We start from the raw sequence: 17,428 nt of genomic DNA on the forward strand, positions 1-17,428 counted from the left end.
TCTTGAGAAATAAGTGGAATTAATTTTTGTTTTAAACAAGTTCAAAAAGTTGAAACAACTTACCCAAGTCCATGTAACAAATCAGACTAGGTCAATCTGATTTCAATATCCATGCTCTTTCACCATGCCATGCTCTCCCTACTAAACCAAAGTTGGCCATAAAAACATACCAAGCATTGTCTTAGAAATTCATCACTGGTGAGGAATGCTAGAAAATAATCCATTCTATCTTGGTTTAATATGTAGTCTACTCATACAGAAAAAAGCCTTGTTAATACAGAGTTACAAAAGGGAAGTGATCTTGTTGTGTCCTTTTTGTACAGCAAGATTCTTAACTGGATTTGGAATTCTTAATCACGTGGTAAGTGCTGAAATTACAATATTGAACAACAGAGGCACAATTCTCTTCACAGGGGTTAGTCTGGGGCAGGGATGGGGAGTCAAGGAGGACTGTAATAAGGAGTAAATTTAAAAAGAGCAGGAGGCAGATGGAGAACTGATGAATATAAACTAACTTGGGAAAGAAATAATATTAGGAATTGACAGAACATCGGGGTTGTCCTGTGCTGCTTTAAATCAAATTCCAGAAAAGGTGTTTTCACTTGAAAGTTATTCCACAGCATCAACATAATGCTATGTGGTTTCAAGACCAGAAGGGTGCACTTTTTCTAATAGGCCAATATATATCTAACATGGGTATCAAACTCATTTTCACAGGGGGCCACATCAGCCTCATGGTTGCCTTCAAAGGGCCGAGTGTAACTTTAGGACTGTGTAAATGTAACTACTCGTTAACTAGGGGCAAGGAGCTTCATGCTACTGCTGGGTAGAAACAAGGTGCCAGGCTGGATTCGGCCCATGGGCCTTGTGTTTGCCACCTGTGATCTAACAAAAGCATTAATGCATACATGGGGATATTGGTCCAAGTAATAACTTGAATTGAATATTGATTTTAAGTCAATTTTAATAGACATTTTTGTTACCTATTTGAGAAATTAGTGGTTATTTTGTGGTCTACTGTTGCATCTGTGTGTTTTGTTCAGAAAATAAAGTTAAGCTTGATAGAAACTATTTCAGTAATCTTCCTAGTAATTTGATACATTTGATATTCTTTAAAAAAAGAAAAAGATAAACTGACACTGTTAAAATTCTTTTTAAGCATAAGGCTTATTGATTTTGTAAGTGGCCCATGTAAAATTGTGCAACACTTGATTTGTGAATAAAAAGAATATTACAAGGAGAATTTGGCTGGTTCTCATTTTCTAAGTACTTTCATTAAAGAAAAAGCCATTAAGTCTGTACCTCTAGAGTTGTTCCATTTTAGGAAGCCTACAGCCATGGTGAAGAGGGTAAAAAAAGTTTATGAAATGCCAATTGAAATGCCAATTTCTCTTGCAAAAATCTGGCTTAAAATCTGAAGGCATAATATAAAAGAGAAAGTGAGAATGATTATTTTTAGAGAAACGTTATTCTAATACACTTTTTAAATTATTCTAACTTTTTAAATTAAATTTATCGGGGTGACATTGGTCAATACACTGTTTCATGTGTACTATTCTATAATAATCATGTGTACATCGCCTTGTGTGATACCACCCAGAGTCAAACCTTCTGTCACTGCACGTCTGACCACTTTACCTTCTACTCCTCCCACCCAGCCTCTTCCCTCCAGTAACCACAGTACTGTTGTCTGTGTCCATGAATCTATGCTTGTTTGTCTGGTTCGTTTTTTAATTCAGTTTTATACCCTACAGGTAAGTTGAGTGAAATCGTATGGTTCTTGACATTTTTTGTCTGACTTATTTCACTTAGAATAAACTTCTTTTTTTAATGGCAATACATTGTACACTAACACGGGGGGAAAAAAAAAAACCCATAGCCTTCAATGCTGCGTGAACAATGAATGCATAAGTTAAGGCTGTGCTGTGTGCTGTGGTAATCACTGGCCTTGTGTAGCTCCTGAGCTTTGAAACGTGGATAGTGCATCTGAAAAACCTGAACTTTGATTTGTATTTAATTTTAAATGTTTTAAGAATTTACATATGTTCCAGTTATTAGGAAATATTAAGCATTTGGAACAATGTACATATATGAATCTAAATATGTGTATATATGAATCTAAATTTTATGAAATCTAAATACAGATCAAATATTTCAGATAAAAATTGCATAAAAATTGAGAGTCCCATAAGTGTGAAACATATTGTAAAGACTTAGGATGATAAAAGGTAAAATATCTCCACTAAAATGTTTATGATATATGTTGATAAATAACATTTTAGATCTATTGCCTAAAGAAAAAATATATTATTAAAACAAATTTCACCTTTTTGTTGTTACTTTTTAAAATGTGACTATCAGCAAATTTAAATTACTATGAGACTTGTGTTATATTTCTCTTGGACCATGCTGGTTTCAGGTGTTTCTCTGCATCACTGGAACCCATTTTATACACAAAAGTGCAATCTGGATCGGCACCTAAAATCGTAGCAAAGTCATAGCTCCCCCTCTCTTTCTGGCTCTACTGTCAGTGATGGTATTGTTAATAATCTCAATTTTTTTAGCAATCACTGAATCTGATAACTTATTCAATATCATTTACTTTTTTATTTAACTCATAGTAATTACAGTCTTTAATTTGGTATTAGAGACAAACTTTGCAACAAAATTTTAGTCAGGCAAATTGGTGAGAAATTGTATGACTTGGTTTGAATATTTCATGTGTTAGCTAATAGTATGTGAAGTATTTAAAGCACTTAAGCTGTACCCAGGAAAATTAATGGTGTCTGTTTTGTAATAAGACATGTTCTTTTCATATGTTCTTTTATCCTTACCTCAAACAAAATAGACAAAAAGCATGGCCAAGCATGGAGTGCTTTTTGTTCTGTGAGGTATCTATAATAGGCAATAAATGTGACTTTCATCATGATTTTGTCTCATTGTTCATCTGTCAATTCTTCTAGGAGGTGATTTCCTTTCATATCTAAGAAAAAAGAAAGATGATATAAAAACCAAACAATTGGTGAAATTTGCATTAGATGCTGCCTCCGGTATGTCATATCTCGAGAGTAAAAACTGTATACACAGGTAAGGAGAACATTTTAAAAACATTTTCCCATTCTTATGACTAGAATTCAAGAAAATTATGTATTTGCTACAGTACAGCAATAAATTTCTGTCACAAAGCTTATACTTTCTTCTTGATTTCTATATTGTATGTGAAAGCATTATTTGATAGTTGTTTATACAGGGGTGGACAAAAGTAAATTTAGAGTCCATATGGAAAATAATACCATAATTAATAAATAATAATACAAGAATAAACTCTGTTTTGTGTACTCACAACTGCAAACCTACCTTTGCCCCGCCCTGTATAGTTTATAGAAACACTGTTTTCTGTCTTACCTGAGGCTAGCACACCTAATTAGGCAGTGACTTACCTACTAATTAAAATTTGCTTTGTTATAATCATGAGTAACATAGTGGTAAGATGTATCGCAAGTCAGTCGTATAAGCTGCGACATAAACTGTTTCATGTGTTACTTATTTGCATTTTTCAAAGAAATTACTTATAAAATCATGGAAAAGCATAATAGTAAAACAACAGTTCATGACAGTGAATGTGACCAAAGGTAAAAGATTTTAGGGTAATAGTTATTTCAAATGAAATTTTAGAAAACTTTTTCTAATTATATTACAACCAGTGACTTGTTCTCAGTGTTTTACAGATTATGTTTATGTGTAATTGCTTGTGGCTGGAAATGTTCTTTATTGCTGAATGTTAGTACCAGTTAAGATCTCTTGCAGAATTCATGTCAGCCTTAAATATGGCTGTCTACATAAGCAAAGTGAAGTGAGTGAGTGATTAAGCTTTGATTTGTTGGAAACAGTACATAATACTGTTTAATACTGTAGAGCAGGGTTCATTGTCAGATTGACCTATTGTAGACTTTATCTCAGCTTATTTAGTGATTGAGATATATTTTCTCTAATGTGTTTTATTATTCAGCCTTTGACTTAACATTTGGGTGGGGTTATATAGTATGTGTAATTACAGCAGAATAAAGTTACCTTCCCCTGATATACACATTTATTTTATTTTAATGGATTTTTTTTACTTAATCCTTTCTCCACACACATTTTGCCTAGTGATCAGTTTTATCTGAACACTAAAATTATGGCTTATGTTTCAAATATGGTTCAGTGATTACATATATACTTAAAAATATTTCAATAGGAAAACTATTTTTCTGGAAATTAAGACACCTGAAACTAAGCCACTGTCATTGTATTTATGTTTTACTTTCTATAGAGGTCAGATCACATAGAATAGACATTTTTAAAGACTATCTTTAAAAATGTCTATTCTATGTGATCTCATCTGTAAATGGAACCTAATTAACAAAACAAACAATCAAGCAAAATAGAACCAGAGACATTGAAATTAAGAACAAACAGTTACCACAGGGGAGTGGGGAGGGGATAATGGGGGAAAGAAGGGAAAGAGTTCTCAAGGAATATGTATGTATAAAGGACCCATGGACAAAGCCAAAGGGGGTAGGATTGAGGGTAGGAGGTGGGGGGGGGGGGCGTGGGAAAATGATGGTAGGAAAAGGGAAACAACTGTGTTTGAACATTAATAAAAAAAATATTTAAAAAACTTAAAAAAGCATTTGATTTATGACAAAAATTGCATTATTATTTATTAGACGAAAATGCTTTTTGTTAAAAGTATCAATAAAGTGTTTTGCCTTTTATAGGAAATCTATAATTTTGATTGCTCAGGTATAAAAGCTACTTTGGGTATCAGATTCTCTAGTTATTCATTTTTTCTCAGATTTTTTTCAGACCATTAGACCTATGGCTTTAAATCGTTATGCACATTATCGAAACTATTTTACTAATTTGTCAGTTACCAGTAACATTCTCTAATTTCTGTTGCATGGTGGTTGTTTCAATTTCTTGCTTTTGTAGTGATTGCTTTTCTTGCAAATGTAGGACTATATCTTTTTTAAATGTCTATCTCATCAGAATTGAATCCATCCTAAGTTATAGATGGCAGTTAGGGTTGTGGGGGGTTTTTTTTAAGATTTTATTCATTTATTTTTAGAGAGAGGAGAAGGGTGGAAGAGAGAGAGGGAGAGAAACATTGATCAGTTGCTGCTTGCATGTGCCCTGACCAGGGACTGAACCCACAACCCAGGCATGTGCCCTGACTGGTACCTTTAGTTTTGTGGGCGACTCCCAACCAAGCCACACTGGTCAGAGTGATGGCAGTTTTTAAAATTTTATCCCAGTCACCAAATCATAACATCATCTGCTATAATGTTATTTTTCCCTTTTGCTTTTTAAGAATTTTCATGCATTCACAAATTTTTGAAAGTAAACCCATGCCTGACCACAGTTCCTAGAAGGTTGTATATAGTCACGTACTGTTTGCCTGCAGGGAAGGCTCATACCTGAACGTCTTGAACAACGTCACTGAGACCAGATTTGACAAATAGGTTTCAGTGCCAACTTTCAGTGGCTGGTTGTGGCTCTGAGTGTTGTGTACAGAGAGAGATTCCAAGATTTGCAGCAAAGATTCCAGTGATCAATTACTCAGATCTGTCAGGGTGCTGACCAGCATTAACACACAAGCCCCAGTTTTGTCATCTGTGACATAGAATGTTTTTGTCTTTATTTTTCATAATACTTTTCTTTTTTGACATGATATTTCTTACTAGTTATAGCAAAAATAACAATTTTCTAGAATTCCATTGATTTCTTCTAATCTATCTGCTATTATTATTTCCCTTGTTAATCATGATCACAGAATGAATCTTCTGTTATCTCTAGACAGTAGTCTTTTGTTTCACTTTGACTTATGTAAATGCCCTTTTGGAGGAATACATTTTTTTTCTTTTCATGTCAGTCCCTCACCAGTACATGACACTGTAAGTCATTCTTTGGGTTGAATTTTTTATGGAAGTGAATTGTGCTGTAAAAACCTTGTTCCTACGTGCCATCCTGAGGCACTATTTCTGTGGTAGCAGTAGTAATTGCGATGGGATTATAATTGAATTATAGTTAAAAGATACACTCAAGACATGTCATATGCTTTTTCTCTTAAGACATATCAAATATATAGTAGTCATTACAGTGAAGAATACTTTTTGTCAGAAAATTTCCAGTAAGATATTTCAAAAATCAATCTAAAACATGATCAAAAGTTTCATTTTTTCAAGTAATGAAAGGCACCAAGACCATTTTTTGACATCTCAAAATACTACTAAAATACATGTATGTCTATGAACTATAAAGTCCTGATCCTACAAATCAAAGCAACAATGTTAAATGTGCCTTTTATTTTATACGAAGTTATAAATTTATCCTGCTCACTGATTAGAGGTCACTGAAATTCAGTACTTGAAAATATTTCTAATTGTTTCTCCGCAAATTAGTTAAAATCTTACCTACTGGGGAACACATTTTCTTTCTTTAGCTTTGTTTTCTGTTTTGATTACTAAAAGAAGAGCGGAGCAATGTTTCATTATAGGTGAACAAGTACAACAACTATAAAATGAAAACAAGTAAATTGCATAAAGGAATGGCCTGCTTTTGGAAGATGTTCTTCCTATAATTCCCACTTAACTTCCAGGAGAGCTCTCTCGATAGTGGGTTTCTAATTGAAACTATTTCTATTTATAGCTGAGAAGTGCTACACATTTTGCATTTTAATTTTGTTGTATTCAGCTGTTTTTTATTTATCATTATTTTATAGGCCAGTGTGATATTGTCTTTTCCTACTTGCACTTCACGTGAATATTCGAAGTGCACTGCTGACTTTGTAAGGGGGGGGTGTGCTTGCTTCCAGTGGCATGCTAGTGCATCCTTAGATGTCACTCGAGTCAAAGTATTACACTTGATTGATTTTGACATTCAGTGGACTGAAGGCTGACATACTAGATTTAATGATAACAACAATTGTTGTCTTATCAATGACAAATTCTGCAAGATTTATTTGTATTTAGGATCCTTGCTAACAGTTGGTTTTGTGCCATGTTTTTGGTGTCCAGGGAAAGCAAAGGGAGGGAAAATCTCGATTGCTCTGTGTTTGAGTTCAAGGCCATAATCTCTGGGGACTTTTGGAAGCATTTAACTTCATGATATTCTATGTTATTATCGTTAGAGGAAAAGGTGTTTTTGGAGGAGTGCTGTAGACTGTGACTTGTTTTTTCTAATTTTAATCTTGTACTGATTCCTTTTTGGTTTTGGTTGCTCTACCACAATGATATGTTTGTTGCTGTTGTGGAGTAAGATTAACAGTTCTACAAATTAAAGTATATAAGGCCAAATTTATCTTATTGTTTAGTAAGGGTCTTTTTTTTTTTTAATCCATTGAGAACAAGAGTTCAAGTATTTAACAAATGTGAACAGTTGCCTACTCTGGGCCAGGGTGATATCAACTGAAAATCACAGCTTATGCCTATAGATGGACATAACAAAAAACACTTTAAAGAGATATAATCAATTTAATGACTATATCCACGAAATGTCAAGGGAGTAATATCGAAAGGGTCTGATATGACCTGTCAGGATGCGGGCTCTGGTGGGAGTCACCAGGGAAAGTTCTGCAGAGGACACTGTTTGAGTGAGACTTGGTGGATGGGTATGTCATTAAATAGACAGGGGAAAATATTCTAGCAGAAGGAAACTTGCTTGCAAATTTACTGTTTTTCATAAGAGAGCAAGAGAATCATGGAACTACAGAGTTCAGTGTTATAGGAATGGGAAGTGCAGCAGACACGGGGCTTGGCGAGGTAAACGGGGTCCTTCTCACTGAGGGCCACATATACCATTTAATTCGGCTAAACTGTAGGAATACCTAGCCATACATTTGGATCATTTTAAGAAAGTTAAAATGCTATAGTTTTTAACTAGAAAAGAAGCAATTTGAACAAAATTTACAAAACTCTGTCAATGTGTACTAATTTGTGAAAAGGTATAGCTATGGGACCAAATTTATTTTTAACTTTCATTGGAAAAGCTAGTTTAGGAAAGCTAAGATTTCCCAAAAAGGAATGATATTACATTTCACTTAAATATGTTCTGGAAGGAGGTTTTTGGATCCAATGATTTTTGGTAAGGTTTAGATGTATATATACTTTTAAGGTATATGTAAGATGCTGCCTCTATCTTATCTTTGTATTTTGTGATCACATATTTTTTAAATTTTTATTGATTTAGGGAGAGAGAGAGCAAGATCAATTTGTTGTTCCACTTACGAGGAAGGACCCTCCAAAAACAGGAATTATCTTCTGGAGGGTGGGCCCCTTGTAGTACAGGCTTCCCCCACTAGGTGAGTGTTCTAGGAACCCATCTGTATCAGTGTACCAGCTGGTGGTGTTGTGAGAAGCTTCATTCAGCCTCAGTGAGTTTTTTTGAAGACTCTTTCAATGCGTTTGCCCATTTAATGACTGGAGATTTGTGAGTGCATCTGCCCGCACCTGCCCACACACTAAGTGTTCAGTTTTTGACCAATTATTGCCTCAAGTGACTTTTTTTTCATTTCCCTGGATGAAGAAAGTCCTCAGAGGGAAATGTTTTGCCATTGTGGAAGACGTGAAACAGAAATGTCAGAAGTACTAAAAGGTATCAAAATCAACAAATTTAAAAACTATTTTGAGCAGTAGAAATAAGTCTCAATAGGTGTATTGCATCAAATGGAGACTACTTTGAAGGTGACTGAAGTTTACATGTAAGAATAAATGCATAATTTTTAATAACTAAATCCTGGGTTTTTTGGGTCCCCCTTCATATGTATGCATCCAGTGGATGATTCTTGTATGTGCCCTGACTGGGGATCAAGCCTGAAACCACCTGAGCTACTCTTAGTGGTTTTTACATTTTATGAAGCTAAAGATTTGGTATGATATTGATCGTTTACATTTTTCCCAGGGATTCTTGAGGATTTTTCACTATTTGTTAACTGCAGCTGGTTACCTAGTTTCTGAGCTTTTCCTAAGCTTTTAATATACTGAAAAAAGTATTTTTCTGCCTAATGTATCTTTATTAAATGGTGAGATAAAGCCAAAATATACAAAGTGAAATATTTTCCTCAATGTTTTTGACACTTTATCTTTTCTTTCATGATATGCCAAATATTCAATAGAAGGGACTGTAAGATCACTTTATAGATTAAGTAATTGAGGCCCAAAGAGATTAAATGAAGGTCACCTAAGCAATTAGTGGCAGGGTCACTGCTAGGTCTTAGATATGCTCACTTTATTTCAACACATTCCCTCTCATTCCAATGCCATCATTTTACTCTGTCTCATTCAAGCACTAGTAATCCTAGCAGCTGACATGTGTTGATGACCTACTGAGTATCAGGCAAAATTAAGTGCTTTAGATGCAGCATCTGAGAATGTAAGTTTCGCGAGGGCAATGATTTTTACCTGTATTGTTCACCGTTGGATTCCAAAAGCTAGGGACAGTGCTCAGCCTCTAAAGGTGAATAAATGGATCCTCAGAACATAAGCCCATTGCACACATGAGGAAACTTATGGTTAGGGAGCCTGAGTTATCTCACTAAAGAAAGTGTTCAGAGAAAGAGGCCGTTCCAGGACGTGAGTCCTGCACACTGGTTCTAGAGCCCACGCTCGGCACTACACCGGATTCCACTGCCTCCCGTAAGAGTTGGTGTTCTGACCAATTAGATTCAGGGCAGAAGGCCAGATGGTATTCGGTGTAATGGCTCAGTTTATGTTCAACATCTGTCCTCTTTATGATCATGAGTAAAAACTGAAGAGAATCCTGAAGCCTGTGAAATGTAGTTCTAGCAATATGCCAAGGTTTTGTTGTTGTTTTTTAATGAACAGTCACTGAAATGCTGCAATATTATTATTGCTTCTCCACTTAATTAGAGCTTGAAAATTTATTTTTTTTCATTTTCTATACACCATTGTTTAGATACCCCCTCCTGCTTTATCTGTTCATTAGAAACACAGGATTGGCATAGAAATGTGATAATCTCAGTTATTTGAGTAAGCATTGCTGACTGATTTTCTTGTTCCAACATTTGATTATAATTTTGAATATATTAAGTTGTACTTTTATTTTTAGCTTCTAGACCAATTTTGCTACAACACAGAAGAAGACTGCTCAGTAGATTAATTGTACCAAAAATATATAGTCCTCAGGAACTACTATAAAGGACACATGGACAAAATCAAGGGGGAGGGTGGAGGCGGGGGAGGGAGGTGGGTTCAGCTGGGGTGGGGTGGAGGGATGAGGAGAAAAAGCAGACAACTGTAATTGAATAACAATAAAAATTTTAAATATATATATAGATATAGATATAGTGTCCTTCTCTAGCTCAGCCTTCTTTCTCTAGCTCAGTTTCGTATTTGCATATGCAAGGTGAGTATCATAGAAAAGATATCTCAAGAACACCTTTCCAAAAATCACTTATTCTGCTGTTTTATTCAGTGTCAGAATTTTCCATCACTACCTTCATTCATTTTAATTAAGGATTTCCCCCAAAAGTCACACGTATGTTTCCAGGAATGAAAATGGAGGCCTTCTCTTATGTTAAAATCAATGAACATGTTGGCTTGAGTTAATGTACCAGAGAATCTGGCCCCCTTCTTAGAAAACAAAAATGAGGGATTGGATAAACAGTCAGAGTACAGATAAGGGTTGATTTATGGTTACTGGTAGGAAAGATGCAGCATATATAAGGCATTGTTCAGGAATTCAGGGCAGCCCAGTCAGCAGGCTGAAAGTCCTTGAGAGTTAGACGGGGGACGTGGGGATAGGAGCACGTCAAAGCGGTTTCATGGATTGGTTAGGGCCAGCCTTGTCTTGTGTTACATAGAAATGATAGAGGAAAGTTGGATTATACCTCCTTCTCTGACTTTTACTCAGTTAGTTACAATAAGTACATTTCTGAATCAGGATGTCAAAAGTGATCTTTTACATTAAACAAATATGAATGGTTAGATCACCGTTTTCTCTTAGGGCCTATTTGATTACAAAGAACAGAAACTGCGTAAGTGAACTTAAGCAATCAGAGATTTATTATAAGAAAATTAAGTGATTGCACAGAACCCAAGGACAGGAAGCTTAGCCTGGTTTGGGAGTCACTGGAATGAGGAACCGGGAAGTAGTCAGGGACTAAGGCTGCATCTCTTTGGGCCTTCCCTCTGTTTCTTTGGTCTTTCATTCTTTCTTCTCGCTATGTTGCCACTTCATTTCCCTCTTGTTCTGAAGACTACATTCCTCTGTCCCATTTGCAAAGGGTCCTCACGTGACATTTGAGTCAATATAACCTTCTAGGTCCAACATCTGCAGACAATTAATTAGACTTTAAGGTCTAATTTCAAATTTTTGGCAGAAAGAATTGATTAGCCCAGCTTATATTAGGTGCCTACCCCTATTTCAATCAATAACATGGATAGATAGGGAAGTGTATGCAGGGTTGCTGTTACATAGATTTATAGGAGCCAATCTCTGTGTAAGGGGCCAAGCCTCAGAGGATGAGACATGTAGTAAACAGGCTTCCCAAAAGATGGCAATCACTCATTCATTGAGAGGTTACTATTTGGCAAGCACATTTATTATCTTGTTTAATCCTCATATTTCTATGAGATGATACCATTTATCTCCATTTTACACTACCACAAATTAAGCCACTAAAAAACTGAGTAACTTGCCCATTCTCATACAGCTGGGAAGAGAAAGACTCAAGTCCAGATCGAGTTAATGACAGAGCCTATGAAATTAATCAAAACATTTAAAGTATGTTTTAGATATGTTTTCCAGTTTCTTCCCTTTTGTGAATATGATCAACCATGTGGATATCTTTCTTATGATGCAAAATAAAACCATTTAATAAATGCTGATTCACAGAAAGCTTCATTGTAGGAATAAGAATACTTGTAAGTCTTACCTCCATATTTTCCTGGGATAGTTCACCTCCACACAGCTCCATGGTACAGGGCTGGCAGATTGACTCTTCCTACAGTCGTCCCATGCTGTCTTCTTGAATCCTAGCTCATACTGAGTCCACACAGCAGTTAAGAGATCTCAGAACCACGGAGGTGGGTTCCTGATTATCCCAGAGATTTGAGTGACCATTGGTTGAATTCATGTTGGCAAGTCAAACCAACATGACTTGCTATATTATGCTAGAATAGCTAGCTTTTCTAATTAGTCATGGTCAAATGGGAATTTTGGCTTCTGAGGAATCCTTCAGAACATGGATGACACAGAAACAAGCTTAACCTTCTGGCTTGTAAATCATTTCTTTCCCTCTGGCCTCCCAGGCAGGACCAGAACAGTGAACATATGGAACCAGAGAACTCTAGCCTGTGCCATTTATGAGGCATTGACCCTCCTCGGTAATTTTGAGAATTACTGGGGGTGGGTGCCCAATTTTTATTTTTAAATATATATATCATTTTATAAGATACAAAAGCACTGTGAGGCCTTTTCATTCCCAGGTTTCCTCTTTAAAAGTGCTACCATGACAATCCATACTGTCTCTGCCTTGCCTGCTGTAATCGCCATAACACCTGACATTTGCAGAGCCATTTAGCAACCTCAGCATAGTGGTTAAGATCACAGATTTGGCATTAGAATGCTCTGTGCTTCAGTTCTGGCTCTTCAACATGTTCGCTGCGTGGCTTTGGGCCCCTCCCCCAAACCCTATCTTGGCATTCTCTATAACCATTGCCCTGCATTTCTTTTCATCAGTCTTTACCATGAACTGACATATCTACATATATGTGTGTATGTATATATATGTATAACAGTGATACATAGATTTAGTGTATGTATACATGCACATATATACATATACAAATAAAGTACTTGTTTACTCTCCCAGCTAAAATAAAAGCTCCATGAGTATATTGACTTTATTTTGTTCATTCCTTGATACAAAGAACCATTATCAGCATCTAGTTGGTGCTCAGTAAAAATTTGTTGAATGGATGAATGAAGTTACCTCTATGCTTCTGTTTCCTTCAAAATAAAATGAAGTCAATCTCTCTAACACACTGACTTGGGTTAGAGAAGGCAAGGCTATGTGAATAGGAAAGAAGCATCAATATGTCCAGACTCTCCACTAGGAAATATTCATACAGCATTTCAAGGGGACTGCAGCTTAGCAAGAAGAGACCACATTTGTTTATACCATTGTAAGACTAGATTCAGTTGTCTGTTTAGCCAAGGATACGGAAACTTTTCAGGAAAAGATGGCCACAAGAGCAAATGCAGGATATCTCAGTTGACTTTACCATGGTCCCAGAGTTTTCAACGAAGATGCTGTCTGAATAGGATAGGACCTTGCTGGATCTGAGAAGCTCATTTTCTAGTGCTTTAGTGTAGAGCTTACACTACAATTCAAGGACTACTTATACATCTGTGTGAATTTATTTAATGTACTGTTTTAAACATTGTACTCTACTAATTGTTGTACGAAACTTAGTGTCGATGATGCAACATCCACAGACTGAGGGAGAAAAAGCAAAGTGAAAGCCTAGGTTGTGTCTGTCTCTAGCCCATTTCTCCACAGTCGGCTATTTTACTGTCATTACCTTTCAGCTCTGTGTTGCCAATCTTGAGTATGGTTGTGCCAGGCACTCCTTTAGATATTGTGGTACAGTGGTATCGGGGAGGAAAAATAGTTTTACCTCTACTCTTCTGGGTTCTTGGTTGAGATACCCCCCATAATAAAGGACAGATTAATAGGACAAAAACAAATGTGTTTAATAACATGTGTATGTCCTATATGCGTGGCAGATACCCAGGAAAACTTGAGTAACTCCCCAAAATGGCCACAAATACCATCTCCAGCTAAATATCAAGAAAAAAAAAAAAGGTGGTTATTGGGGAGGCCAATTGTGGGAAGTTACCAGGACAAGCCAAATAAACAAGGGTATAGTTGTTCTCCACTGATAAGTTTCTAGAGATTTAGTCATTACCCTCTTCCTGGTACTAGAGGGAGATACCTTAACAAAGGAGATTTCTCTTTTGAATGTAAACATCCCTTACAAAAGGGTAACTTCTACTCAGTTTTCAGAGCTTCTCCTCTATATCTGCTGTTTCTTAAAACTCATCAGCTCAAAACAATTCTGATGCCAAAGAGGCACATTCTGGGGTGGTAGATTTTGCATCCCTCCAGGGTAAATGAAACAAAGCTACTGACATTAAAGAGCTTTCAGAAATGAGGGGGAGCAGATAATAAGTCCACTTTAAAAAATAAGTAATTATAAAATATTCTACATGGTGAAAAATGGTATAGAGCAGAGGTGGCGAACACAAGGCCTGAGGGCCGAATCCAGCCCCCCACCTCGTTTTATCTGGCCTGGCACCTGGCTTCTACCCAGCACAGTGCTGAGCTCTCGCTAAACTGTTAAGGGCTACCGTATTTTTCGGACTATTAAGATGCACTCCCCCCCACAATTTGGGAGAAAATGGGGGTGCGTCTTATAGTCCAAATGTAGCTTATCTGGCTCACTGGGGGGGGGGTTGCGGCAGTGGATCATTTTGGGTTTTTTTTTTTTTTTTCCTGTTTTCTTCTAAAAACCTAGTTGCATCTAATGGTCCGGTGCATCTTATGGTCCAAAAAATACAGTAGTCACATTTGTACAGTCCTAAAATTACATTCAGCCCTTTGAAGGCAACCACAAGGCTGATGTGGCCCCTGGTGCAGGAAAATTAGTTTGACACCTCTGGTATAGAGAGAGTAAAATGGGATAAAAGGAAGGGAGGGTGGGAGTGAGCACTGTGTTAAGGTGGTAAGGGAAGACCCGGAGGAGATACAGGAGTGTGCTGTGTGAATATTAGAAGAATCTTCTTAGCAATGGGGTGTGTTCAAGTAAAAAAAGGCCCTAAGATAGGAGCATGCTTAATGTGACCAAAGAAGGCCAAAGGGAGACAGAAAATGAGGTCAGATAGTTTTTAGGTGGCCAGATCATGAATTTCTTATAAGTAATTGAAGGGCTTTGCTTTTAGTCTGCATGAGATAAGGACCATTAAGGACTGACTTGATCTATCTGAGGTTTTGGAAGAATTAGTTGGATTCTCTTTTGAAAATACAAGAGGGCAAGTCCAGAAGCAAACAGACCAATAAGAGAGCTATTGAAATAATCTAAATGAGGGACAGTGGGAGTTAGACTAGGATGGTCGTGGTGGACATCATGCGAGGTGGCCTGATTCTGGATGTATGTTGAAAATAGAGGGAGTAAAAGATGACTTCATATTCTCAGAGACAGTAGTCTTTTGTATTATTTTCTTCATAAACTCGGGCTACTCTAAGACATTCTCCAATGTTTTATTTTCTGTAATTGTAATAATTTTAATGTTAATGCTTCAAACTATAATGAGTAAAGCCAAGCACAACACATAGTTTCCTTTTTACTGGGATCTTACTGTGTGCTAAGAATTGTGCTAGAGCTTGTGATACAGCCAAGATTGGACAGAGTACCACTCTCTCTGGCATTTCAATTTTTCATTTTATTTATTAATTGCAGTTGACATTTGATATTTTTATATATTAGTTCCAGGTATACAGTATAGTGGTTAGCCAACTATATTATGAAGTCATTTCCCCCAGTAATACTAGTGCCCAGCTGGCCCCACACATAGATACAGTAGTATAATTAACTGTGTTCCCTATGCTGTACTTTAGATCTCCATTAGTATTTTCTAATTACCAATCTGGACTTCGTAATCCCTTTACCTTTACACCCAGTCCCTTAACATCACCAACCCCCCCCCCCCAATATGGCAATCCTGTATCTATGAGTCTGTTTCTGTTTTGTTTGTTCATTTATTTTGTGTTTAGTTTCCATATATAAGTGAAATCATATAGTATTAGTCTTTGTCTGACTTACTTTACTTAGCATAATACCCTAAGTCCATCCAAGTTATCATAAATGGTAACATTCCATTCTTTTTATGTCTGCTATTTTCATTTTACCACACTAGCGTTATTCTCATGCAATGGAAGAAAATAAAAGAAAGTGACCCTGAAATGAATAGCATTCCAGATCTCATCTTCAGTTGTTTGCATTTAAATTGCACATATGTTTTCCAAATATGTTATTGATCCCTAAGAAGTATACCTTGAAAATAGTACACTATTGGATTTCTTTAAATCCACCAATTTAAAGAAATAAAGTTAAATGTATGCATAATCTGTAGAGGGTAATATTTTCCCCCTAGGGTCTCTGATGTTATGACTTGTAGATTAACACAATGGATTATTATTTGTGGGATATTTTCTAGTTTGACAGAAAAATAACTCTACAATAACTGTGTAGTAACCACTCTGATGGTTAAGTTCTTCCTTTAAAATCTTAAAACAAATTATATCAGCTTTGATAACTTAGTGGTCCCACAAATAATAATGACAACTGGAAAACAAAAGAGAAAAATCTATTTTAATTATATTCAAAAACTTCCCTAACTGTACAAATAAAATAGCAGTAGGAAAATGAAATTTATAAAAGCATTATTCATAAAAAGAAACCTGTTTCCTTTGGAGAGTTTTCTTTTCTGGGAAGACAGTCAGGAGAGTAACTTAGTTTGCCTCCTTCGGACTCTTGGCTGATAGAACTCACAATACCGTTTGAAATTATAACGGTGGAGTATGTGAACGCGGGCTACAACTTTGTGCTGTTCTCCGATGACTACACTTTAACATGGCAAACAGTGAAAGTGTCATTTACCGCTTTCACATCTCAAGGCATACTGGTTTACCTAAAATAAAGATATTTCCCTAGATTTCCTATGATTAAAAAAATTTAAAGTTAAAAATAATCCTGTGGGGGAAAATGTATTTCTTAATATCCAAAGATTTCCCCCCTCATTTGTTGAGAGGATTAACAATACCTACCTCAGCGTCAGTGTCTGTAAGATAAATTCAAAGAGTCACGAAAGCCTTCAAGAAAACTAGATGGAGTTCAGATTATACCTAGTGGTCAGTTACAGTTCAGTGTTAAGAAAGAGGAAGATGGACACCAAGGAATATTAGGTGAAAAGAAAACAAAGATGAACGAAAGCATTAATGGGTTAAAGAAGGTGTCAGTAAGAAAGATTTGAATGGGGTAAAACCAGATGGTGTTGATTCTCTTCTATTTGGAGGATGTGGTCTGCCTGTGCATCTACTACAAGGGACCACGCATCAACCCCAGGGGTCTGAGGGATAGCTTCCCGCTGGCAGCCTGTGGGCCATCTCAGTGGGCCTCCCCTGGGCTGCTGTTCCAGAGTGCTCCCAGGAGAGATTGCTCTGCCCAGAGCTGTCTGACTGCGTATACCTTCTCTCTTACTTTCATATTTCCAGTTCCAAGGCTTTCTTTATTTAGAAGAAAAACACTACAATATTGAAAAAGTTTCACTTGATGTGTTTATGCCTTAGTTTTCTCTCCTTTGT

The 17,428-nt window shown here is 36.4% G+C and overlaps 1 protein-coding gene across 3 annotated transcripts in view; it reads left to right on the top strand.

The window, feature by feature from the left end:
* Positions 1-17,428, top strand: part of FER (FER tyrosine kinase) — a 406,586-nt gene that overhangs the window by 292,921 nt on the left and 96,237 nt on the right. For all 3 annotated transcript variants that reach the window (XM_045197637.2, XM_045197636.3, XM_045197638.3), the window contains one exon: positions 2,964-3,087. In XM_045197637.2, coding sequence (XP_045053572.1) covers positions 2,964-3,087 — 124 coding nt within the window. The remainder of the gene's footprint in view (positions 1-2,963; positions 3,088-17,428) is intronic.

Source organism: Desmodus rotundus, chromosome 1 (assembly GCF_022682495.2).
Source record: "Desmodus rotundus isolate HL8 chromosome 1, HLdesRot8A.1, whole genome shotgun sequence".
NCBI classification, from domain to species: domain Eukaryota; kingdom Metazoa; phylum Chordata; class Mammalia; order Chiroptera; family Phyllostomidae; genus Desmodus; species Desmodus rotundus.